Source organism: Coenobita brevimanus, chromosome 24 (assembly GCF_032717465.1).
Source record: "Coenobita brevimanus isolate Jiangsu-jjx chromosome 24, ASM3271746v2, whole genome shotgun sequence".
Taxonomy (NCBI): domain Eukaryota; kingdom Metazoa; phylum Arthropoda; class Malacostraca; order Decapoda; family Coenobitidae; genus Coenobita; species Coenobita brevimanus.
The window spans coordinates 12,215,142-12,240,960 of record NC_136977.1 but is presented as its reverse complement, the minus strand read 5'-3'; the positions used below and the strand labels follow the sequence as shown (position 1 = coordinate 12,240,960).

General features: G+C 39.3%; 1 protein-coding gene across 2 annotated transcripts in view; it reads left to right on the top strand.

Moving 5' to 3' along the window:
• LOC145393489 (uncharacterized) overlaps positions 1–25,819 on the top strand; it is a 434,047-nt gene that overhangs the window by 346,477 nt on the left and 61,751 nt on the right. For both annotated transcript variants that reach the window (XM_080267608.1, XM_080267609.1), the window contains exons 5-7: positions 13,509–13,792; positions 15,262–15,492; positions 16,997–17,174. In XM_080267608.1, coding sequence (XP_080123734.1) covers positions 13,509–13,792; positions 15,262–15,492; positions 16,997–17,174 — 693 coding nt within the window. The remainder of the gene's footprint in view (positions 1–13,508; positions 13,793–15,261; positions 15,493–16,996; positions 17,175–25,819) is intronic.

Below are 25,819 nucleotides of genomic sequence, written 5' to 3'. Positions count from 1 at the left end.
CCTGTCTTACTCTCTTCACCTCTTTCCAGAACATTTTCTTACAGTCCCTCCACTTTACACTCAAATTCCTTCCAAATTCCTCATCCACTCTCTTCTTACTCTCTCTTAATAATCTTTTCACCTCTCTCTTTCTACATATAACTCTCTCTTCCGCCTCTCAACTTCTTCCACGCCCCTATTTCTCATCCATTCATTGTATGCTTTCTTCTTTTGTGCCGCAGCCTGTCTCACCTCTTCAGTCCACCACGCTGTTCCTTGCACCCCCCTCCGTCTTCTCTTCCTCCCACACACCACATCATATGTTGCACATATTTCTTCTGTAAATATCCTGCACACACCTTCCACGTCCCCCATCTGCTCCAATTCGTATTTGCCCAATCGTTCCTTCACTTCTCTCTTATACTTTGCCTTTTTCTCATCCTCTTGTAACCTTTCCACTCTCCTTGCAACTACTCCTTCCTCTCGTCTTTCTCTTCTTCTATTCCCCCATCTTACTTGGATCCTAATTCTGGCCACCACCAAGTAGTGGTCAGAAAGTCCACTCCCCCAACCTCTATAAGCTCTTGCATCCATTACACATCTTTGCATCCTTTCATCCACACACACATAATCAATCATTGCCTTCCATTCATTCAGTTCACCACCCACCCTTCTCATCACTTGCCATGTGTACCTGTGGATCATTTTATGCCTGAAGAGGGTATTGGCTATCACCAACCCCCTCCCAGCACAAATGTCCACTAATGCACTGCCATTCTCATCTATCTCAGCAGGCACACCCCACTCACCAACTATTCCATCCACCTTCACATTCCCTACTTTACCATTCATATCACCGATCAAAAACGCTCTCTCATTCCTTCCAAACTTTTCCATGCACACTTCCACATTTGTCCAGAACTCTTCTCTCACTCTGCTAGCACAATCTTGCGTTGGCGCATACACACACACAATCGCCCACATTTGTATTCCAACTTTCAACTAAACAATGTTGCAATTAAAACTGAAGCAAAATTATTAGTACTACTTTTTATAATTTTCTATTTTATTTAGAAAAGAATGTTGCTCCACAGAAAGCAAAACCGTCAATACATGCTCCAATTAAATGTACATTTTCCACTTAGTACAAAAATACTTTAATTACAAATAAGAGGATAAATAATGTACTTATTTCAACAGCCTCCTATATTTTTCTTTCACCAGGTATGTAGCTACTAAGATTTTTTTTCTTTTGTTAATATAAAATGTAAAATCAAAAAATCTATATTGTTGAAGTCTTTTAGTTTTATGTTGTGGTACTCATCAGCATGAGATAAATAACCTTAATTTAAATTTGTGCCAGTGTTATGTTTCAGTTGTAATGTAAAAGTTAACTTCAAGAGTAGTTTTGACAGTTTTGGCCTATACTATCAATTATCCATTTTATGTAAAACTACTTAAACCATCAGTATATAGACTGTGTGTATGTTTCTAGGTCTATAATTACTGAAATTTCCAAAATAAGTAAATATTCTTGGTAAATATCCAGAATTACACCCAACTCACCTTGAAGGTTAAACTTTTCATTTTTAAATGTTTTGTAGTGTGATTATTTTGAATCTGATATTCATTTCTGTCGGAAATTATTATTATTATTATTTTTTTTATTCCAAACCAAGCTAACCCAATTAACTTAACCTAACCTGACCTAACTTAGGATCTAACGTAAAGATCAAGAAGAGAGGATAACTGCAGTAGGCTAATGGCCCCATACTAGACAGCTCCCACAACAGTGTGACTAGTTTACCTTGCATACAATAGCCCATGCTGGTCCATGCTTGGCAGCTCTCACAGGAGTGTGACTACAAGAATGACAAATTTTGTATGCAACCCATACCTGTCATACGCTAATCTGGCCTATGCTTGCAGCTTTCCAAATTGGGGGCAGCAACTATGGTACATCACTGGGAAACCAATTCATCAACTACACTACTTGATTCCCAGTCAGTGTAATACAGTCCCTCCCCCCTTGGCCCCACGTCAATAATTTGCTGATTACCAAGTCGATTTACAAGTACTGTATGTCAGTTCCAGCTGTCTACATTGCCTATATACAATATAACATGTCTGTTTACCTTGAAGGATGCCTCGGTGAACTTTGGTGAAATGTTTACCAAATAGTGATAGCGATCGTCATATCTGAGATCTGGTTTCGGTCCCCAATCCTTGAAATTGGGGAATTTCTCCCTAGATATGGTGTAAGGATCTAGCCTCAAATAATTTATCTTGTTCCTGTACAGATCTTGGTGGCGTTGATTCAAATTTCTGCATATATCTGACAATTTCAGCTTTGACAGCCCTGTCTGGATAGCCATTACTGCGAGGAGTTTGCCGTCCAATATGGAGTCGTAAACAAAATCACATGATTTCTGTGACGTCACTGGAAAAGGTCTATACGTTTGAATCGCTCTCTCGCGTTCATATAGAGACCAGTGGCACATTGCTAGATATCACCAGTCAGTTAACTATTGTTCACATATTACTGATGGGGTTTGAATACAGTATTTTTAATTCTATGTTTGCACTAGGTGTTGTCTTTTTAATACCAGTATATAAAGATGCAGCAATATGAAATATGCCTCTATACATTACGTAGGATAATATCCAAGCATATAAAGATGAGTGAGTGAGTTTGCATACGACATTAGATACATGAATACCGAGTGTTTACATATTTTGCCCAGCTAACAGCTTAACACTAATAGTGCTCCAGTACCTGGCCCTGAAGTGATAGCAGTAAATCCCATAGTAGGTAATCACTCTGTGTAGGTTACTGTGTGTTGAAAATCCTTAACTTAGACTTCTAACTGGAATTTGAGGCCATCAATCTTAGTGTCTTACCTCACGGCAAAACATGAGGTCCAGCTTCTCATTTAATGTACTTGACTTCCACTTTATTTTTGAAAATATCCAGGTTCCTTAACACTGTCTCCTTTAGTGTATATTACAGTGTGGAAAATCTTCTTATTAATGGGAAAACTACACGTAAAATGAATATACCTTACCTGGCAAAGTCGATGATTGTCACTGGCAGACCAGTTCGTTCGTCCGACCTTATTTTCCCACATTTTCCTTCTTCCTGGATCTCTAGGGAATCGGAAAAGACACATACGAGGTCCAGTTCTGTTTGTACATCCATATGCATCACGACCAACCATATTTACAGGCATAAAAGTACCAGCAACACAGCACATCACGTCTTAGTTAGCACCAGTCCAGTCCTGTCCAGTCCAGTAAAGTTTTGGGATTGCCTATGTTACGGCTCCCTTGCGTCATCGTCATTTCCTTAGTCTTCCTTTTCTTTGATTATTTACTTCTTTTCTTCCATAATTGCACGATGAACCTTTTCTTTTCTTCTATATCTTGATTTTTTGCTGTTAATAATAGTAGTTCTGCCATTTTCTCTTGTTCATGTTGATATGTTCTTTGCACGAAAGTGTATTTTCTTCTGATGGTTTCGTACGCGGGACATTTAAGTATAAAGTGTTCTTGCATTTCTTCTGGTTCTCCACATGCCGGGCATGTTGTGTCCTCGTTCTGGTGACCCGTCCTCCAGTTTAGTTTTAATGTGTTTCTTCTAGCTTTTTATTAGGAGGCTTGATCCTTCAGTCTTATCGAACCATGTTACTTTTTTGTTGCGTTTATATTTTCTGTAGAGGGTTAGGGTAGATTTAGTGTTTATTTCCTCTTTCCATTTTAAGGTATCCCAGTCTTTGACCTTTTTTAGTTCATTTTCTGTCTTATCTTTAATTTCTGTTAGGCTAATGTTTACAGTTTTTAGGTAGATCTTTAGTTGTTTTATCCACTTGGTTTTTACGTCTTCATATTGTTTGATAAATATTTCTTTAAGAGTTTTTTTCCTTCATTTTCTATTATATGTTTTGTGAAGAGTATTTTTGATGTTATGTCTCATGTTGTGCAGGATGAGGCACCTATTTCTCCTTTGATGGCTCTAGTTGCCACATATGATGGTACTTGTAGTATTCCCCTATATACTTGATTTTCTATTTTTTGTAAAATGTAGGTGGTGGTGACCATCATCCACTCACTTGATGTAGCGCTGCCTACTTCTTCCTTCACCTTTGTCATTCTTTTTCTGTCCCTGCCCTCCTCTCTTTCCTGTCACTTCTTATTGCTTTTCTTTCCTTTACAGGTGGCTTTACATCGAGTGACAAGCCAAATGGTTTCCTGTGAGCCAGGAAACCATTTACAACGCTGGGTGGTAACCATATAACCAAACCACACGTGCTCCCTACATGTCAACAAGTGGGTTGGTGGAGGGTTAGTGCCCCTCCCCGTAAAACAACTAACTCAAAGACAAACGGCCACCCCTTACCAGATTATGGCTTCTGGCAATAGATAGATAGATATATTTCTTCTTTAGTGAAGCATACTACTTTTGTTTTGTAGAGAATTGAGGGTATTGCCAGCCCTTTCCAAAAGGTTTTTCCAATCATCATCCTGTTACAACATCTTGCAGTGACAGAATAGATGGTGTTGGACAGTTTTCTTGCGCTCTCAATGCACTTACTTTTGTGCGTGTTGAAACAACTTCTTCTGTTATTGATGATAACTCCTAAATACTTTATTTCTTCTGTTATTTTAATTCCTACTATTTCTTGCGGTGGGTAGAAGTAATTGTAGATTATGATGTTGCTTTTTTTCGCGGTTTAGTTTCAGTCCGCATTCTTTTGCTGCTGCTTCTAAGTTTTTTATTGCAATTTCTGCATCTTCACGTGATTGGGCAAATACAAGGCCGTCGTCTGCATAAAATAGTTCACATATATAAAAGCTGTCATCTTTATATCCTGTTTTTCCATCTTCCAGTTTTTTTTATAATATAGTAGTAACCAAAAGAAAAAGTAAAGTAGAGCCATTGCATCCTTGTTTTATCCCACTTGTCGCTTTAAAATCTTTTCATTTAGGTATACTGTTGTTGTGTCTTGAACATAGGTGTTTGCTATTGTATTTATTATGTTTGGGTGGATGTTGTATTCCATCAAAATTTCTACCATCTTTTTCCTGTCAACTGAGTTGAAGGCTTTTGCAAAATCAGTGGCAGTTACATAAAGGGGAGTATTGTTTTGAAAGCTTTTTTCTATGCAGTACTGTAGTATGTACAGGTTGTCTGTTATCCTTCTTCTCGTTGTGAATCCAGCTTGTAGGTTGTTTATTTCCCCTGCTCTTTTCAGGTCTTGTTCAGTTTTTTCCCGTATTATACCCATGAAGATTTTGTAGCCTGTGTTTAATAATGCTATCGGTCTTAGATCCTTCACTGTAGGTTTTTGTGTTTTTGGTAGCAATTTTGTTTTCGACATCTTCCATTTGTTTGATATTATACCCTTTTATTATAGGACTGTAGTATGTTGCAAGTTTTTCAATGCACAGTTCACTGTTTAGTAGTAATTTAAAAAGTTCTGGTTTAATTTCATCTGGACCTGGTGCCTTTTTACACTTCAGTTTTTCCAGTTGGTGTTTTACATCCTTTTCTGTTATTGTTGGCTCTTTCATGAGTTCTGGTGAACATCTTGGTACAAAGGTGATCATATCAAAGTGTTCTCTTAGGTTTTTGGGTATTTGGTATTCCATTTCCTTTATGTTTATTGCTGTTGTATCCTTATTTCTCATATTTTCTAGTCTTTCCTTATAGCCCTTTATTTTGTTTTCATCCCAGATGTCTTTGATATTATTTTCATGTGCCTGATAAATTTTTCTCCAGTATCACGTAGGGTTGGTGGAGGATTAGTGCCCCTCCCTGTAAAACAATTAACTCTAAGCCCTTGGCCACCCTGTCTGGGATACATGGCGTCTGGCAATGAATGAATGAAAAAAATTCAGTCAATTTGTCATGTTTATCTTTATCCTTTATTTCCTCATTTCCTTCATACATAGTTATTGTTTTGTTTGTTTTTCTGTCTCTCCTTTAGTTTTTTAACATGTTCCCACAATTTTTTACTACTGTTTTTGTCTGTCATTATTTCATCAGTAATATTTTTTTTCATTTCTCCATATTGCCTCCTTTACGAGGGCTTGGACTTTATATTTTTTTGTTCATTGTATTGGAGAGTAATGGGGAGGATGGATGATGAACTTGTTGAACGAAAGGCAATGATAGACTACGTATGTGTGGATGAGCGAATGAGAAGACAAGTGTTGGATGCAAGAGTTTGGAGAGGGTGGGGGAATGGAGTCTCGGACCATCACTTAGTGATGGCCAAGGTAAAGCTGCAAAGAAAATGGTTGAGGAGACGAAGGGGAAGACAGGAGGAAACATCTCATGTGAGAAGAGTGGAGAAATTCCAAGATAGTGAGAAAATGACAGAGTATAAGAGCATAGTGGAAGAAAGATTGGAAAGGTATGAGCTAGAGCAGATGGAAGGGTGGAAGACGTATGTAAGATATTCACGGACGAGATAGGCGCAGAGTGTGAGACAGTTTGTGGAGTGAGGAGGAGATGCAAGGGTGTGCAAGGGACAGCATGGTGGAATGATAAGGTGAAAAGAGCAGTGGAACGAAAGAAGGCATATAGTGAATGGTTAGCAAGTAGAGGAAGGGGAGAAGATGAGAGAGAGAAGAGAGAGGTATATGTGAGCAGGAGAAGAGAGGTTAAGAGACTGGTGAAGGAGAGTAAGAAGAAAGTGGATGAAGAGTTTGGGAGGAATCTGAGTGTGAAATGGAGGGAGAGTAAGAAATTGTTTTGGAAGGAGGTAAAGAAAGTAAGACAGTGTGAAAGGGGAAATAGTACGGGTGAAAGATAGGAATAATAGATTGTTGGTGGAGAAGAGAGAGAAATTGAGGAGATGGAAGGAGCACTTTGAGGATTTGTTGAATGTAGAGAGTGAGAGCAGTGCAAGTATAAGTGGTTGGGGAATGGCTGGGAGAAGAAGAGATGAGAAGGGGGAGGAAGAGATCAGTAGGGCGGAAGTAGTGGAAGCGATGAAGAAGATTAAGTTGGGAAAGACCCCAGGAATTGATGGAGTGTGTGGTGAAATGCTGAGGTATGGGGGTGAGTTTGTAGTGAAGTGGATATGGAAGTTGTGTAGATTGGCTTGGGAAGAGGGAAGGGTTCCGGAGGACTGGAAATCAGGTATAATTGTTCCTTTATACAGAGGAAAAGGGGAGAGAGAAGTATGTGGTAACCATAGGGGTATTTGCCTTCTTAGTGTGACTGGTAAAATATATGGTAGAATACTCATTGATAGGGTTAGGCATATGACAGAGGAGCTAGTTGGAGAAGAACAAGGGGGATTTAGGAAGGGAAAAGGGTGTGTAGATCAGATATTTGTTCTAAGATGTTTAGTGGAGAAGTATCTAGAGAAGGGAAGGAAAGTGTATGCTGCCTTCATGGACTTGGAGAAAGCTTATGACAGAATAGATAGGCAAGTATGTGGAAGGTATTAAGAATATATGGAGTGGAGGGGAAATTGTTGAGTGCTGTGAAGAGTATGTTCGAGGGAGCTTGGGCTACGGTGCGAGTGGATGGTGAGCTGAGTGAGTTCTTTGATCTCAATGTGGGACTGAAACAGGGTTGTGTGATGTCTCCATGGCTGTTTAATATATACATGGATGGGGTGGTAAAGGAGGTGCAAGGTAGGGCAGTGGATGTGGGGGTGGCTCTAATGAATGAGGGTAAGATTTGGAAGATTCCGGTGTTGCTGTTTGCTGATGATACAGTATTGTTGAGTGAAGATGAATGGGAGTTGCAAGGTTTGGTGAATGAATTTGGGACAGTGTGTAGGAGGAGGAAGCTGAAAGTTAATGTAAACAAAAGTAAAGTTATGGTGTTTGAGAGGAATGAAGTCACAGAGTGTACAGTGAGGTTGGATGGTGAGGATATGGAGAATGTGAGTGCATTCAAGTACTTGGGTAGTGTGATGAGTAAGGATGGAACTTTGGGGGATGAAGTGCGTGAAAGGGTACAACAGGGAAGCACGGTTGTTGGTTCACTGAAAGCAGTGATGAGAAATAGGGAGGTGAGTATGGAAGTTAAGAAATCACTGCATGATAGTATTGTGATCCCTACCCTGACGTATGGAAGCGAGGCGTGGACCTTGCAAGTGGGGAACAAGTCAAGAGTGAGAGCAGTGGAAATGAGTTACTTGAGAGGAGCATGTGGAGTGACATGGAGGGACAGGTTGATGAATGAAGAAGTGAAGAAACGTTGTGGGGTGGATGTGGATGTGGTTGAGAAGATTAGGAGAAATACACTGAGGTGGTTTGGACATTTGGAGAGAATGGAGAGTGAAAGACTGACAAAGAGAGTGTATGTAGATGAGGTGGAGGGAGGGAGAGGGAGGGGTAGACCAAGGATGAGGTGGAGGGATGGAGTTGAGAGGTATATGAGGGAGGGGGAGGTGAGTTGGGGGGAGGGTAGTCAAATGGTGGGTGACAGATCGACTTGGAGGCGTTTTTGTCTGTGGCCACCCTTTGCGGGATTAGGACGTCGGGCTATAGATAGATAGATAGATAGTATTGTTTTTTATATCTTTCTTTTTCGTCTTGTTCTTCTGCCTTTCTTCTTTTTTTTGTTATATTCTCTTCTTAAACTTATTTCTTTTTTTATGTTCTTAGCCAGATAGGTTCTTGTTTTTCTGTATTGTCTTTTCTGACTTTTTTCTTTTTTTCTAGGACTTTTGAGGCGGCTGCTTTCATTTTTGCTTCAAAACCTTGTATATTTTTCACCTCCTTTAGTTCATTTTCTACATTTTTAATATACCGTACTTCTCTTGTGTGTCTTCGTTTATCTTTAGATATGTTATTTCCTTTTCTTTTGGTAAGAATTCGTGTTGTGTACTGGATTTTGTGTTGAATACTGCTTCAAGTTGGTTATGGTCAGTTAGTTCGAATGGTTCTTGTTCTTCATCAATCTCCTTATTTTGGAAATACTGATAGAGGGTTTGGTTTGCTATCATGTAATCAGTGGTGCTTTTTTGCTCATTTCTGCTCCAAGTTATTTCTCCTTTACATTTTTCATCTGCATTTAGTTGTACTAAGTTGTATTTCTCAAGTAGGTTTAGTACTTTTTTTCCATTTTCATTTATCTTTTGTGGTCCTAAAAATCCTATGTGACTTTTTAGGTCTCCTAATATTAACATAGGGTAGTTTTCATCATTATCCTCGATTATTTTTTCTATCTTTCTTGTAATCTGTATGTTTCTTGCGGTATCATTTACTGCTAAATATACTAACACTATTTTCCATTTTTTTCCATGTATACCGGTATCACCATGGGCGTATAAGATGTCATTGTGACCTGAGAATTGCTTATTTAGTTCAGTTTTATTATGTCTATGGTGTACCATTAATAGTCCTCCTTTTTTATCATAAACTTCTTTTCTTGCCTGCAGAGTAGCAAATCTGCCAGAGAAATCTACTGTGTGTATTGTTTGTTGTGTTTCAGTGATGCAGTATATTGTGTTATCACATATTTTATCTTCTAGTTCTATCTGTTTTGCTTTTGTTAGACCCTGTATATGTATAAGTTTAATTTTTATTTGTGATTTTAGTTTACCTATATCAGGGTTAGTTTGTTTTTTACTTAGCTGTTTATTTTTGCTGCTGTTCAAAAAATCACTGTCGAAGCTGTCCTCTGCTGATGTACCATCCTTTTTTGCCTTGATCAGTTTTTTCTTCAGCTCTTCTCTTAGCTTCTTGTCTTCCTCTCTTTGTTTTTTTGTGAGATCTGGAACTATAATGTTTTTTTTGAAGTTTTCCTTATTTTTGGCATTTTTTAAGATTTCCCATTTTGTTTTTGCATTTTGTAGCTTCACAAGCAATGGTCTGGGCTTCCTTCCTTCTTGTTTTTTTCCTAGTCGGCTGCAGCCTTTTATTTCAATCTTGTCCACTTTTACCTCATTCAGGAACAGATCCATGCAGATTGCCTTTTCTATATTTTCCTCCTCTTTTGGGTTTTCTGTGTTTGGTTCGTGAAGGTTATAGATTACTAGGTTCTCACTTCTTTTTTCTATATCTGCTTCTTCTTTCAACTCCTCCTTTATTTGTGTCTTTATTTCCTTTGCTATGTTTGTCCTGATATGTTGGACCTCTTGTTTAAGTTTTTCCATGCGATCTTTCAGTTCCCTGTTTTCTTCTTTCAGCTCTTCATTTTCTTCTTTCAGCTCTTCATTTTCTTCTTTCATCTTGTATTCATCTTTCAGGGTCTTGTTTATTGCCTTCAGGTGTAGATATTGACCATCACATTTAGTGCAAAACCATCTTGACCATCACATTTAGTGCAAAACCATCTGAGTTTTTCACCCAGCTGTTGCATGTGTTCATATTCGTGTTTGGTTACCTTTGCACATCCGATGTGGTGCCAGAGATGGCATATTTCACACTTTACGCCATACTGGTTGTTTTTCACCTCTCTTTTTTATTGTCCACAGTTATCAGTCTCCTCACTGTTCACTCCATCATATATTTTTTGTGGTTTCGATGTTTTACTAGCCATTTTCTGGAAATTCTTCTTCAACACTTCTCCAACAGCCTGATTTGTCAACATTACCATTCGGCACTTATGACGGCTTTTACGGATGCAGTCAAATACAATAGATGTGTAGAGATTTATATTTAACTTAAATCTTCATTTGTTCAAATAAGGACTATACCTTATAATTAAAACGACATCTTGTTAGGCAATTAGTCACGTTCCTCAGTCGGTGGCGAGATATACTCTTTGACAAATCTGCAGGCAGGCTTCCTGACGTTGGACCACTGCGTTGGACCCATCATGGCGCCCATGAAATCCAACCAATCAGTGAGCGCAGAAAATATTTGCTGTCCAGTCTCTCTTTCTACAGGGTCTTTAGTGTTTACCAGCAGTCTCCCGACTGGCCACGTTGTTTACCAACTATCGCTCTGACTGGAGGCGTCAGTGCATTCTGTGTCAAAGCGGTATTATTTTACATGTTGCCAATACATGCTTTAGGGATATTGCCACCATAAACAAATAGTATGATACCTAACTCTAATGCAAGCATTCCGCTGCAGCAGGCTAGGTTAGGTTAGGTTAGATCCAGAAAAATATACTACACAACCTGGGGGGTGTTTTGGCAGCGTGTAAAAATTTACCGTCAGCATTCATATTAAATACACCTTCAGAACGTTAACTACGGCTTGCTACTTGTAGACTATGGCAGAATATTTATGTATTCTAAATTCTCATTTATAGCTTTCAGAGGTATATAAAAATGCCCAGTTACATGTGGTAATCCAAGAACAGTAGGCTAACAAGTGGCCTGTGAAAGACATATTTCAATAGAAAGTATGAAAAAGGCCACATCCATTTGGTAAAGATTTAGTGTATTATATATATATATATATATATATATATATATATATATATAATAGACAAGGAATGTGGAAAGTATTAAGAAGATACAGAGTAAATGGGAAGTTTGTTGAATGCTGTGAAGAGTACATATGAGGGGGCTAAGGCTGCAGTGTGTGTGGATAGTGAACTGAGTGAATTTTTCTATTTGAATGTTAGATTCACAGTTTAGTAATATACAGTCGTCTCATGCTTGGTTCAAATTTTGGAGCAGTCCGCACATGACGTCACGGGGTCCCGCAGCTGTCAGTTGGCTCAGGGCAGCGGTAGGGGTAAGATGTGTTTCCCCTCAGTCTCTTCTCACTCGTGCAGGAATTTCAGACATGCGGCATTTGAAAACATGCCAGTTTAAATCTGGAATAATGTCTGAAGCTAAAGAGGTCAAAATTAGATTCAAAAGCTTACCTTTATCAAAGAAAATTAAAGATTATAAAGTTTTATAAGACGATGGGTGACGTTTGAAGATTATTGTCCAACCACTGTGTACACGTACGTCCGCATGTTGTGATATAATACATGCTTGCATTTACTTCAGTTGTCACTCATCGTGTTATTAAACTTTATAATCAACTTTAATTTTCTTCGATAATGGTAAACTTTTAAACCTAACTTTGACCTCTTTAGCTTTGGAAATTATTCCATATTTAAACTGGCTGCTTATATTGCAAGCAGATTACAAATATATGCGTTAAAATAAGAAGAGCTGTAGATTTACCACGCTCCTCTGTGTTGCATAAACCAATGAGCAGTCTTAATTCAAATGTTTCTTGGCTCTAGCCAGTGGAGCTGAGTGAACAGGGTATACTTGTCATACTTCAGTTATTCCTTTACTTTTCGTTTTCGATGGAAGGCCATCTGACGTCATCCACCTGTGCGTGAGATGACTGTATATTACTTAGACTGTGGTTAGATTGAAACAGGGATGTGTAATGCCCCCATGGTTGTTCAGTCTGTATATGGATGGGGTAAGGGTTATAAAATAGATACAAGATAGGGCAATGGATGTTGGAGCGATGCTAATGAGAGAGGGCAGTGTTTGTAAACTCCCTGTACTGTTTACGGATGATACTGTATTGTTAAGTGAAGACGAAGGGGAACTGCAAGGCGTGGTGGATGAGTTTGGGAGAGTGTGTAAGAAACGGAATCTAAAGGTGAATATAGGGAAGAGTAAAGTTATGGGCTTTGAAGGAAATTAAGTCACTGATTGTGCAGTGAGGCTGGATGAGAAGGAAATGGAAAATGTGAGTGCAATTAAGTACGGGCAGTGTGATGAGTAAGGATGGAAGTTACAGGGTGAAGTGCGTGAAAAGGTACAACAGGGAAGAAAGGTTGCTGGTTCTTTAAAAGCAGTGATAAGGAGAAGGGAAGAGAACATGGAAGTGAAAAAGTCGCTGCATGACAGTATTGTGATACCAACTTTATAACGTGTGGAGTGAAGCTTGGACCTTGTTGGAAGGATGCAGGTCAATAGTGAGGGCAGTGGAAATGAGCAATTGGAGAGGAGCATGTGGAGTTACTTGGAGAGACGGATTGACAAATGAGGAAGTGAAGGAGCGTTGTGGTGTGGATGTAGATGTGATAAAAAGCTTTAGGAGAAATACGAGTCCATTGAGCTGGTTTGGCCATGTGGAAAGAATGGAGAGCAAGAGACTAATGAGGAGAGTTTATGCAAAAGAGGTGGAGGGGGGACAGGGAGGGAGAGGCCGAGATTGAGATGGAGGGATGGAGTGGAGAGGTATATGAGAGAGGGGTTTGTGAGCTGGGAGCAAGGCAGTGAAATGGCATTGGACAGGGTGACATGGAGGCGATTTGTTTGTGGCCACCCCTTACAAGATTGAGGCATCTGGGAATGTGTGTGTGTGTGTGTGTGTGTGTGTGTGTGTGTGTGTGTGTGTGTGTGTGTGTGTGTGGATAGATACTGTCAAACACCATCATTTACTGTAATAATAGTACTCTTGCCTGTCCCATACTGTGCACTAGAGCTCTGCTTTTAAAGGGCAGCACATTCAACAGCACATTTTGGGATGGAATGCCTCCTTTATCAATCCTAAACTGTCCTCAGTAAATAAATTTAAGGTAGGGCTATTGCATTATTGGAAGTAAAATAACATGAACTTCTCTCCCTTTCCTTCTCATACAGACATATGTTCGAGAAAACAGCATCGCACAAAAGGAAAATGCCCGGCCTCTGTCATCATCAGGCACCAGCTCTCCCATCTCTCCCCTCTCCCCAACTCCCTCATCCCCCTCCTCACCCTTGGCCTCCCTCACTTCCACCACCACTGCCTCCCCAACTCCCAACCTCACCCAGAACAGTTCCTCCCTGGGGCTGAGTGGGCCGGCTGCATCTCCCCTGCATTCACCAAGAGCTATCCCTTCTCTTCGCCGGCACCCCAAGTCCACAAAGAACCTCCTAATACCCAGGTGAGTGTATCTTGAACTCCTGTGTTGGTTTTACAGCCTGGGATAAAAGTTTACCTAGTTAATCACATCTTCTGTATGTAAAGCTTTACCTTGGAATTCATCTCTTCTTCACCTGTTCTGTGTATCACTTTTTTCTGTTTTTTTAATCTGAGAGAGGCTTGGTATGTTTCTTTGCTCATGTAAAATGACACACATGGCCTAAGTGTAGAGACTCACTGAAGCAGAAAGCAAACTTGTGTCCCTGACTTCATATTCATATTGATCCATCCAGTCTAAACATTTTTTTTTCCCCTTGTCAGTTCCAGACAATATTATTCAAGTTAAGAGAGACACTTGTGATGTGTTGAAGTTGAATATAGCCATCAGTAACCCTTTCACTACCAAGGGTTTCTCTTAAATTGAAGAAATTTTTCTAGTACCAGCATGAATAAACTAAAAATTATATAATCACAGTAAAGTGTTTCAGGTTTCCCCATGCATAATATCACTGCAGACAAGATATAGCTTTCATGAAACTCATTAGTCTGAGACTTGATTGTCAGTTCCATGGGTATTAAGCTCATCGCTGTAGTGACTATTATGTTATTTCCTTCTACCAACAGACTGTTTTAGTCCATTTTTTTTTAGGACTGGTGGTGATGGAGGTAATAATGAAGGCCATATTAACTCCTGTAGTTCAAAGAGTCTCTCCTAAAATTGATAAAATTATGTAGAAGCTTGAGGATAAAACATTAAATAGATTACTGGACTGAACAGGTTAAGATAATAACTATGTAGTTACAGTATGGCTTAACCACTTCTGTGTGAGAACATCTCATATTTTATCATTGTTTCTTCTAGAAGCTATTTTTTGGCTTGGAAGAGACTTTTCAGACAGGTAGGGTTATTTATAGCCTTCATCAACCCCCTTTATTAAAAGAGGTCTCCCTTAAGCTGCATCAGATCATCTGTTGTGTAGCCAGATTAAGAGAATAAAAGACATACAGTACTCAGGTTGAAGTGATTAACTTAGTATAAAGCCACTTCCAAGACCTAGGATTCGAGGGGCGTGATAGATGAGTGAATGGAAGCGTGGCCCATTGGATTGGGCAAACTTGGGCTGTCTGGACTTTGCTACTCCTCACCCTGCCTTAGGGTGGGAAAGTAGGTCTGAATGATAATGATGATGATGAATATTTCAGATTTTATTGAAATTTAGCCCCAAAAGAAGTCATTGATGTTTTGCAGATTTTCTTAAGTTGTAGGCATTGTGCAGGCCTTCACTGAATTTTTTTTTTTTTAGATCTTGTTAAGACATAGCCATAAATTCTGGTCATCATTGATATTTTATGGAGATTTTATTAAGTCTCAGCCAGAATACTGTATCAGACCTTGGCTGATGTTATTGCAGATTTTACCAAGTCATTGATATTGTAGATTTTCATAAATCTGAGACAGAAAATCAGTCCCTTGTATTGATGTTTTTGCAGATTTTATTACCCAATGGGGCGGCCTGCCACTCAAGCAACACAGGAGGAGGCTGTAGCACGTGTAGCAGCAGTATTCAGGGAGGAGGGAGGGCAGATCACAAGGGAAAACATGGAACCCCTAATGCGTGCTTGCCAGCTGCCGCTGTATTGGAAGGCACCGCTCTTCATTGCTGCTGGCGGGGACAAGTTGGGCTACCTCACACAGGAACAGTTTACTGACTATTGGAGCAGGTGTGTGTGTGTGTGTGTGTGTGTGTGTGTGCACGTGCACACGCGCGCTTGAAAGCATGTGCATGTGGACTTCTGGATTTTGATTGTATTTACCTATTTGTATTTACCTATTTGTAGTATACAGGAATTGAGCAATGCTCGTGTTGTCCTGTCTCCATATCCACATTTATCAAGTCTGCCTTTACACACATGAATGTTTTTCTCATACACCACCTCTTTGTCTAAGTCGTTTCAAATATTTAAGAATATACCTAATTGTGATATACACGGAATGTACTATGGTCGTGGGTTTCCGTCGCTGTTCCTCAGTAAGTCGAATTTAACTTTAAACTCGTTTAAGTTTTTAGACTGGACGATCTCTTTGTCCAGGCTATTCCATAAGTCTATACTTCTGTAAGGAAAGCTATATTTCTTGATATCCTTCAAGCAGCTTGACTTTTTCAATTTCATTCCATGTCCTCTTGTTGCTATCTTATCCCATACAAACAATTAAGTGGTAAGTAGGGGCACTCACCATCCACTCACTCGATGCAGTGCTGCTTTGGGTGGCTGTCCTTTCCTCTCTTCCTTCCTTCCTCTTCTGTCTTTCTTTTCTTCATTCTTTCATCTTCCTGCTGCCTATGGGTGAGTTTACACTCCCTCTTCTGTCCTTCTTTTCTTCATTCTTTCTTCTTCCATCTGCCTATGGGTGACTCTACACTGAGTGACAAGCCAAATGGTTTCCTGTAAACCAATAAACCATTTACTAAGCTAGGTGGTAACCAAATAACCAAATTATGGCACCTGGTGGTTTAGCGAGTAATTAAAGCTCTCCAATCGAATTGAGCCAGTGCAGTTTTATATCAAAGAGGTGGTTGGAGTTTATTGCTCACGTAATGCCACCCAGGGATGAGTGAGGCTGGTCACTCTCATCTTAAATGTCAGGACCAACTTGCCTAGTCCCGGGCTTCTATGCTTCTCATGAGGCAACATAAGATTGGATGATGGATGGATGGTCAATGAAGCTGGCTAATCATCTACCTGTACTTGTACTGGGCTGCAGTAGCCATGCCTCAGACCCCTACACCTTGAAGGGGGCAGTATGGAACTGGTTATTATGATTTTTTGAGAAGAGACATGTTCCTCCTGTAGTATTTTAGCATTTGACTGTTACAGACATGTGAAATTCTTTAGTGATGATTGCCATACACTATACAGTGCAGTATGTTAACTGTCCCAGGCTTAAATGGTTTTGTTGACTATAGTAGCATAGCACTGGGCATGTGGTGAATAAGGATGTTGTGAGATAAGGAAGTTGGAACTGTAGCAAAGACTTTGTGTTTTGTAAGTCATGTGCTTATTGTTGAACTTGGTTAAAATTCAGGTAAACTTAGCATTGTAGTGCATTCTCCCTTTTCTCAGTAGGTACTGTGCCTTTGTAAGTGCTGATGTTTGTGGAAGGCCTTTAAGGATAGTACGTAATTGACGCAGCTGTTATAACTCCTTTCCTCAATCTTATTTACAGAGTGGTGGCAACGTGCCACGATGCAGCATCTCGCTTTGTGCGTGTTCTCAGTCGGGGTGTACGCAACTATCTGCTGCCAGAAGACTTCCTCAGTATGATCCAGGATGTGGTTGACACTCACCCTGGCCTCACTTTCCTTAAGGAGGCCACAGAGTTCCACTCCAGATATGTCCACACGGTCAGTGACTCGTCCAAGCATAACACACCACAGGTTTTATAGCTTAGCCAGTCACTCTAATACAGTTTTTATTCCACCAGATACATAATTTCAGCATTCATCCAGTGTTTTCATGAACAGAGTGTTTTGGATACTGCAGGCTGCAGTACTATTTGTATTCTTCCATGTCTTTTCTAGGTTTTCCTTTCTTCATTTTTCCATTAGTGTTACTTTTGTTTATAGTACTTCCTTCATTACCCATTGATTAGCTCCACACCAGAAATGGACTGAGGTCATGTTTTGACATTAATCTGTCTGTCTGTCAATCCAGATCACACACACACACACACACACACACACACACACACACACACACACACACACACACACACACACACACACACACACACACACACACACACACACACACACACACACACACACACACACACACACACACACACACACACACTTAGGCAAGTAAGCAGTCTGATAGACCAGAGCAGTGATATTGAGGAGAAGATAACACAGGTGAATGAAGCTGTGCAGAGCTACAAAAATGATGTGGAAACCACATATCCTGGAATGGTGAAAGTAAAGAAAGACTTAGAAACAAGGGTGGAGGAAAAAAGCATTAAAAAGGAAGTGAAAAGAATAATCCAAAACAATCCAGAGTTAGTCAGAGATTCAGTAGATATCAACAAATCCATAGTAATCACTGGTATAGAAGAGGAAGAAGTAAAAAACAAGATCACAAGAGACAAAAAGGAGATGGCAAATGTAATGAGCTTATTGAAAGAAGTATCAGAGGAAATCTGTAGTAAAGACATAGAGGAACACAAAAGGTTAGGGAAATACGAGAAAAGCAAGACAAGACCTCTAAAGGTAACTTTCCAGAGTGTAAAGACTGTGGAGGAGATACTAAAAAATTCAAAGAATCTTATGGAAAAAGAAGAGTTCAAAAATGTATGGATAAAAAGATGCCTAACACAAGAGGAACTGGAATTACTAAAAGAGAAGAGGAAGGAAGCAAAAACAAAAAATGAGGGAAGATCAGAAGAGGAGAACACATTTTTTTACAAAGTAATAGGATTGCAGGTACGAAAGTGGTACACAAACATTAGGGAATAAAAAGGAGGAAGGTAGTAGAACCATGTCATGACAAGTATATAAACAAGATGATAAAGTTGATGTACTCAAATGTGGATGGAATGGTATCTAAATTACTAGAGATGAATGATTATGCCAGAGTAAATGAACCACATATAATATGCCTAACTGAAACAAAATTAACACCAAGGATATCCAATGACATATAAAACTTAGAGGCATACAATATATGGAGAAGAGACAGAAACTTAAAAAAAGGAGGAGGAATTATAATATTAACTAAGAAAAATCTAAAAGTCAATGAAATAAAACTAGATGTACTCTCACAGGCAGATCAGATTGGAGTAGAGATCAACACATCTGAAGGGAAAGTAATCATAGCCAATTTGTACATGCCACCCAGATCAAACACATGGGAAAGAGACGAATATGAGGACCTGGCAGAGAGTACAATTCAGAGTTTAAGATCATTACTACATAAAATGGAAGAGAAATCGGAAAGAATTATACTAACTGGAGATTTTAATACAAATATAAATTGGAATACTCTAGATATAATTAGCCAAGAAAGCTGTTGGGACCAAAAGCTCATGGATCTCGTGCAAGAGTTTTTCCTAACGCAACATGTGAGGGAAACCACCAGAAAAAGAGGACTCGATGTACCTTCAATGCTAGATCTCATATTTACTAGGCAAGAAAATGATACTGACAGTTTAATATATCACCCTCCACTCGGCAAAAGCAATCATGCAGTACTAAACTACAACTTCAGGATAGCATATGACATAGTTAACAGCAATGAAAGTTACAAAAAGAGCCTAAACTATAAAAAGGAAAATTATCAAAACCTAAAGGAGTATTTCTTAGAAGTTGATTGGGAAAATGAGCTTAGAGGACAAGATTTAAATGCTGTATATAAAAAATTCTGTGAATATTATGAAATAGGAGTCCAGAAGTACATCCCACAGCACAAAGAAGCAGATAAGAAAATAAAGAAATGGTTCAATACAGAATGTAAAAAATCAGAAGAAAGAAGAGATTTGTTGTGGAATAGATACAGAAGACATAATAGTGAAAGGGCATATAATAATTACAAACAGGCAAGAAACGATTATACAAGAATAAGGAGGGAAGCCCAAAAACAGTTTGAGGAGGATATAATAAATAAAAGTAGAGATCAACCAAAGCTGTTTTACAGCTACATCAGAAGCACAACCAAAGTAAAAGATATAATACAATCCATTACGGACGAGGGAATCACCTATACACAAGAGAAAAATATTTGTGAAGCGCTAAATAAGAATTTCCAATTAATTTCTACAGAAGAAAAAATTTTGAGAGGGACTATGTGGAACATGCATGTCCACACATACTACCAGATTTACAAATATCAGAAAAAGTAATACAGGAGGAGTTAAGTAAATTAGACAGAGGAAAAGCAAGTGGTCCTGATGAAATTTCATGTTGGGTACTACAAGAATGTGCAAAGGAGTTAAGTAAACCATTATTTTTAATTTTCAAGAAATCCTTGAGTCAAGGTAAACTACCTGATATTTGGAAGAAAGCAAATATTGTCCCCTTATTCAAGAAAGGGAATAGACAAAATCCACTCAGCTACCGACCAGTATCACTGACCAGTGTTGTAAGCAAGGTATTAGAAAAGCTTATAAGAAAAGCTTGGGTAAATCATCTAAAAGAACACAGTATGATAACAGAAAGACAGTTTGGTTTCAGAAAAGGAAAATCATGTGTTACTAATCTGTTGAGCTACTATGACGGAGTAACAGACACAATACAGGAAAGAGAAGGATGGGTGGACAGTATCTATTTAGATTTCAAGAAAGCATTTGACACAGTACCACACCAAAGACTTTTATGGAAACTGTACCATCAGGGAGGAATTTGAGGCAAACTGTTTTGTTGGATGCAAGATTTTCTCATAAAAAGAGAAATGAGAACAGTACTAAGGGGAAACTACTCATCATGGAAAGAAGTGACTAGTGGAGTACCACAGCGTTCAGTGCTGGCACCAATCATGTTTTTAGTGTATGTAAATGATATAAATAGTAACACTGGAAATGAAAGCTATCTAAATATGTTTGCAGATGATGCAAAAATACAAAGAAGAATTACTAACACAGACTTTTGTAAAGAGCTACAAGAAGAATTAAATAAACTTCATGAATGGAGTAATACATGGCAAATGGAATTCAATGTGGACAAGTGTCATGTAATCAAGTTTGGTAAAAGTGGAAAAAGACCTGATTGGGATTATACGTTAGGAAATAAAACCCTACACACATCAGAAAGAGACAAGGACCTAGGTGTGATTATCAATAACAGACTATCTCCGACTGACCACATCAGCGAGAAGGTACGGAACATGTATACACTGCTTGCAAATATGAGAATAGCATTCACATACATAAATGAAGACATGCTAAAAGGATAATAACATCATTCATTAGACCAACCCTGGAGTATGCATCAGTAGTCTGGAGTCCTCATCTCAAAAAACACATAGACAAGATTGAAAAAGTTCAAAGGGCCGCTACAAGATGGATACCAAGCTTAAGTGATCTAAGCCACGAACAAAGACTAAATAAACTGAATCTACCAACACTACAGGAGAGAAGGAAAAGAGGTGACATGATAATGCTATATAAATGCATATCAGGGAAGGAGAAAATAGACATAAATTGTTACTTAACATATGGGGAAGCATCAGCAAGAGGACACTGCAAAAAACTGCATAAGAAGAGAGGTGATAAAGACGTAAGGAAATTCAGTTTCCCAAACAGAGCAATTGATCAGTGGAATGCACTACCGAATGAAATAGTGTGTGCCAAAACAGTTCACAAATTTAAGGATATGTATGATAAATATGATTTAAGACACGGGACAGTACGAGCTTGACTCATTCCTGTAAAGATACAATTAGGTAAGAACACACACACACACACACACACACACACACACACACAAAATAATGAGTAGAATGTGTGGGAAAGTTCCTATTGATCCAGCAATGAAGTGATTAGGTTTTGGTGAAAGCACATCGCAGGTTAAGGCTACAGTGGTAACACTAAGAGATGCCAGTTCACTGCAGAGCGGCAGAGATACACACTACCAGGCACCATGCTAGTTCTCTGTGTGCAGTTGTGAGCCAAGTGCGTTATTATGAAATTGTGCGATAACAAAAGCACAGAACCTATGGGATCCTAGTTGGTATCAGGAATCCCACTCATAAACTCAGATTTTTTTTTCTTTTACAGCAATTTATATTCACTAAATACATACATATTGTTATGGTGTCAGAAACACATAGGCATGGTTTGGTTAATAGAAGGGGATGGAAAGGGCATAATGAGGAAGAAACACATACCATACCATAAAGAGACCTGAGATGGGCTTGAGGCAAGGGGTGGAGGGTTAGTGGTCTCCACCACCTGGGGCTAACTCCTCAAGTAGGACCCCACCTTTGAATCCCTCAAGACCATAAAAAACCAGAGATACTGATTCACTAAAGTCTGCAGAAATGAGCTCAGGTGCATGATAAGTTTTTTATTATTATTTTATTATTATTATTATTATTATTATAGAAAATGTGTGATAATGGCAGGAGTGCAGATTTTCATCTTGCAGTGATAACAAAAACTTCAGTAATTAAGTGCACAATAACTGAGGAATCATTGTATTGTGTATATTCAGATCACTTCATTAGTTTCCTTAAGTACACCAAATGCATCCACTGTACTTTGCAGCTTACTGATTTGCCACTTCAGTTCTTCAGTTAACTGCGCATATAGATGAGGCCCCGCGTGCAAGAGTATACCCATGCACCACCTTGTCGAAAATTGAGATAATGCTATCCCACAGTCCCTCAGAGTATGTGCTATCATGTGGACTTGGTGGCTGTGATGTATGACCCAAGACATTACGGCGAAAACCCATGGAAATAACATTGGGTTTACATCGCCACCCTTTATCAAGCGCAACCACTGTATTCATTAATAAGATTATTAATGTAAAACATCATTATTCCTAGTATTATTGGTGTTATTTTGTTTGTTAATGCATTTAATCGATGTAAAGTGTCTATTATTCACATAGAAACACAGAACAATGAGGACCAGGTGAAAAAAAAAAATGCTGTGTATTGATAATTTTTTTGAAAAATTGATAAAACTTACTTTTTATGACGATAACCAGGCAAATTCATAACCAGCTACTCTACAGACATTCAACATCATCTTACAACATAAAGGAACTCACTGGCTATTGGCCTGCAGTACCAGTTTATTCATAAAAGTAGCAATATTGTATGCTAATATGTCGATTTTTTTTTTTTCCTCGGGTAAAAACAATAGTACCTTTGCTAAAATGTTTTTGGATAAAGTAGAGACAATCAGCTTTAAAATGATGTAAACTCCATTATCCTATGTATAATAGTTTTTGCGGTATCATTCTTCAAAGTTGTAAAAACTTTAAATGCGATTTCTGCCACTTTTAAGAAATGGTGCATGGGTATACTCTTGCACGCAGGGCCTCATATATATACAGTACCCTTGCATCCAAGACGGGTTTGTTCAAGTCGTTTCGTGTCCAAGATGGAGACCATAAATAATAATACAAAATATTGCTGTAATACGGTTGCATATGTCCAGTACAGAACCAATGGTTCATAACAGCCCAAATCCGAGGAGAATGCAGCTATGACAGTCTTACCCAGTCCAACACGGTTCCCGCACGCAGGAGAATGATGTGGTTGAGATGTTGTCCATTAAAATACTGGCATCTGGTCACATGATGAGCAAGCAGGGGTTGTTTTTGTCTCTCACCAGAGCATTGTGGACACACTTGCCGCGTGCTGCACTCAGCCTTTGCTCCTAGGTTACTGCCTCTCCTTACGTAGCCATGCCTAGGAAACCACCTGCTAACCCCTTGAAGTGCCACCATCTACCACAGGATACTAAGCTGGAGATAATTGAGCTACTAAGCTGGAGATAAGCTCAGAAACACACTTTCAAAGTGAGGAAATTTGTTTTGGTGCCAAAATAGGTCTAGGTTGATGTTTTTAGGGGCACTTTTCAAAGATTTTGTGACAATATTAATTTTTTCCATAAGGTCTTGTGTTCGTCCAAGACGTGACCTTCAGGCGACAGTGTTACCGTCTTGGACGCGAGAGTATTGTATGTATATATATATATATATATATATATATATATATATATATATATATATCTTCTTCTCCTTTCGGCTCTCCCCTTAGGGGTCGCCACAGCGGATCACCCGTCTCCATCTTACTCTGTCTTCTGCATGTTCTTCTCTTACACCTACTCTGTCTTCTTCATCTTCTCTTACACCTACCACCACCCCCATGTCCTCCTTCACTACATCCATAAACCTTCTCTTTGGCCTTCCTCTTTTTCTCCTGCCTGGTAACTCCATTTCCAGCATCCTCCTCCTGACATACTCCACATCCCTTCTCCGCACATGTCCAAACCATCTCAGTCTCGCCTCTCTGGCTTTGTCCCCAAACTGACTTACGTGAGATGTCCCTCTAATATGTTCATTTCTAATTTTGTCCAACCTCATCACTCCTAGTGAAAAACGCAACATCTTCAATTCTGCTACCTCCAACTGTGCATCCTGTCTTTTTGTCAGTGGTACTGTCTCCATTTCATACAACATGGCTGGCTTTACTACAGTCTTATAAACTTTCCATTTCATTTCTGCAGAGACCCTTCTGTCACAGATCACTCCTGTCACCTTTCTCCACCCACTCTATCCCGCCTGCACTCTCTTTTTTTACCTCTCTACCACACTCTCCGTTACTTTGTACAGTTGACCCCAAATATTTGAATTCATCTACCTTGGCCACCTCTACACCTTGCAGCCTCATAGTTCCCCTGTTATCTCTCTTATTTACACACATGTACTGAGTGAGAAATAGGGGCGTGGAAGAAGTTGAGAGGCGGAAGAGAGAGTTATATGTGGAAAGAAAGAGAGAGGTGAAAAGATTAGTAAGAGAGAGTAAGAAGAGAGTGGATGAGGAATTTGGAAGGAATTTGAGTGTAAAGTGGAGGGACTGTAAGAAAATGTTCTGGAGAGAAGTGAAAAGAGTAAGACAGGATGGAAGTGAAGTTAGCAGGGGAGTGAAAGATAAAAATGGTAGATTACTAGTGGAGAAGGGAGAAAAAGTGAACAGATGGAGAGAACACTTTAAGGAATTGGTGAACGTAGAGGATGGAAGTAATGCAAGTATAAGTGGCTGGGAGAAGGAGGGAGGTGAGAAGACAGGAAGAAATCAGTAGGATAGAAGTTGTGGAAGCAATGAAGAAAGTCAAAATGGGGAAAGCCCCAGGAATTGATGGAGTGTGTGGTGAAATGCTGAAGCATGGGGGAGAGATAGTAGTAGAATGGATGTGGAAGATGTGCAGATTGGCCTGGGAGGAAGGTAGAGCCCCGGAGGATTGGAAGTCAGGTATAATTATTCCCTTGTACAAAGGAAAAGGGGAAAAAGAAGTGTGTGGTAATCATAGGGGCATTTGTCTTCTTAGTATAATAGGAAAAGTGTATGGTAGGATACTTATAGACAGAGTTAGAGAAAGAAGAGAGAAATTAGTTGGAGAAGAACAAGGAGGCTTTAGGAAGGGAAGAGGTTGTGTAAATCAGATATTCATTCTTAGATCTTCAGTGGAAAAGTTTCTAGAGAAGGGAAAGAAGTTGTATGCGGCTTTCATGGATTTGGAGAAAGCATATGACAGGGTGGATAGACAAGGATTGTGGAAAGTGTTAAGAATATATGGAGTAGATGGGAAGTTGTTGAATGCTGTGAAGAGTATGTACGATGGTGCGAAGGCTGCAGTGCGTGTGGATGGTGAACTAAGTGAATTTTTCTCTTTGAAAGTTGGGTTGAAACAGGGATGTGTCATGTCTCCATGGTTGTTCAATCTGTACATGGATGGGGTAATAAAAGAGGCACAAGGTAGGGTAGTGGATATTTGGAGTGGTCCTGGTGAGAGAGTATAGTGTTTGGAAACTCCCTGTACTGTTGTTTGCAGATGATACTGTGTTGTTGAGTGAAGACGAAGGGGAGCTGCAAGGCTTGGTGGATGAGTTTGAGAGAGTGTGTAAGAAACGGAATCTAAAGGTGAATATAGGGAAGAGTAAAGTGATGGTCTTCGAGAGAGGTGAAGTTAGTTGGATGGTGAGGAATTGGAAAATGTGAGTACGTTTAAGTACTTGGGTAGTGTGATGAGTAAGGATGGAGGTTTGGAGGGTGAAGTGCTTGAAAGGGTACAGCAGGGAAGAAAGGTTGCTGGTTCTTTGAAAGCAGTGATAAGAAACAGGGAAGTGAGCATGGAAGTGAAAAAGTTACTACATGACAGTATTGTGATACCAACTCTAACGTACGGAAGTGAAGCTTGGACATTGTTGGAAGGACACAAGTCAAGAGTGAGAGCAGTGGAAATGAGTTATTTAAGAGGAGCCTGTGGAGTCACGTGGAGAGACAGGCTGACGAATGAGGATATAAAGGAGCGTTGTGGTGT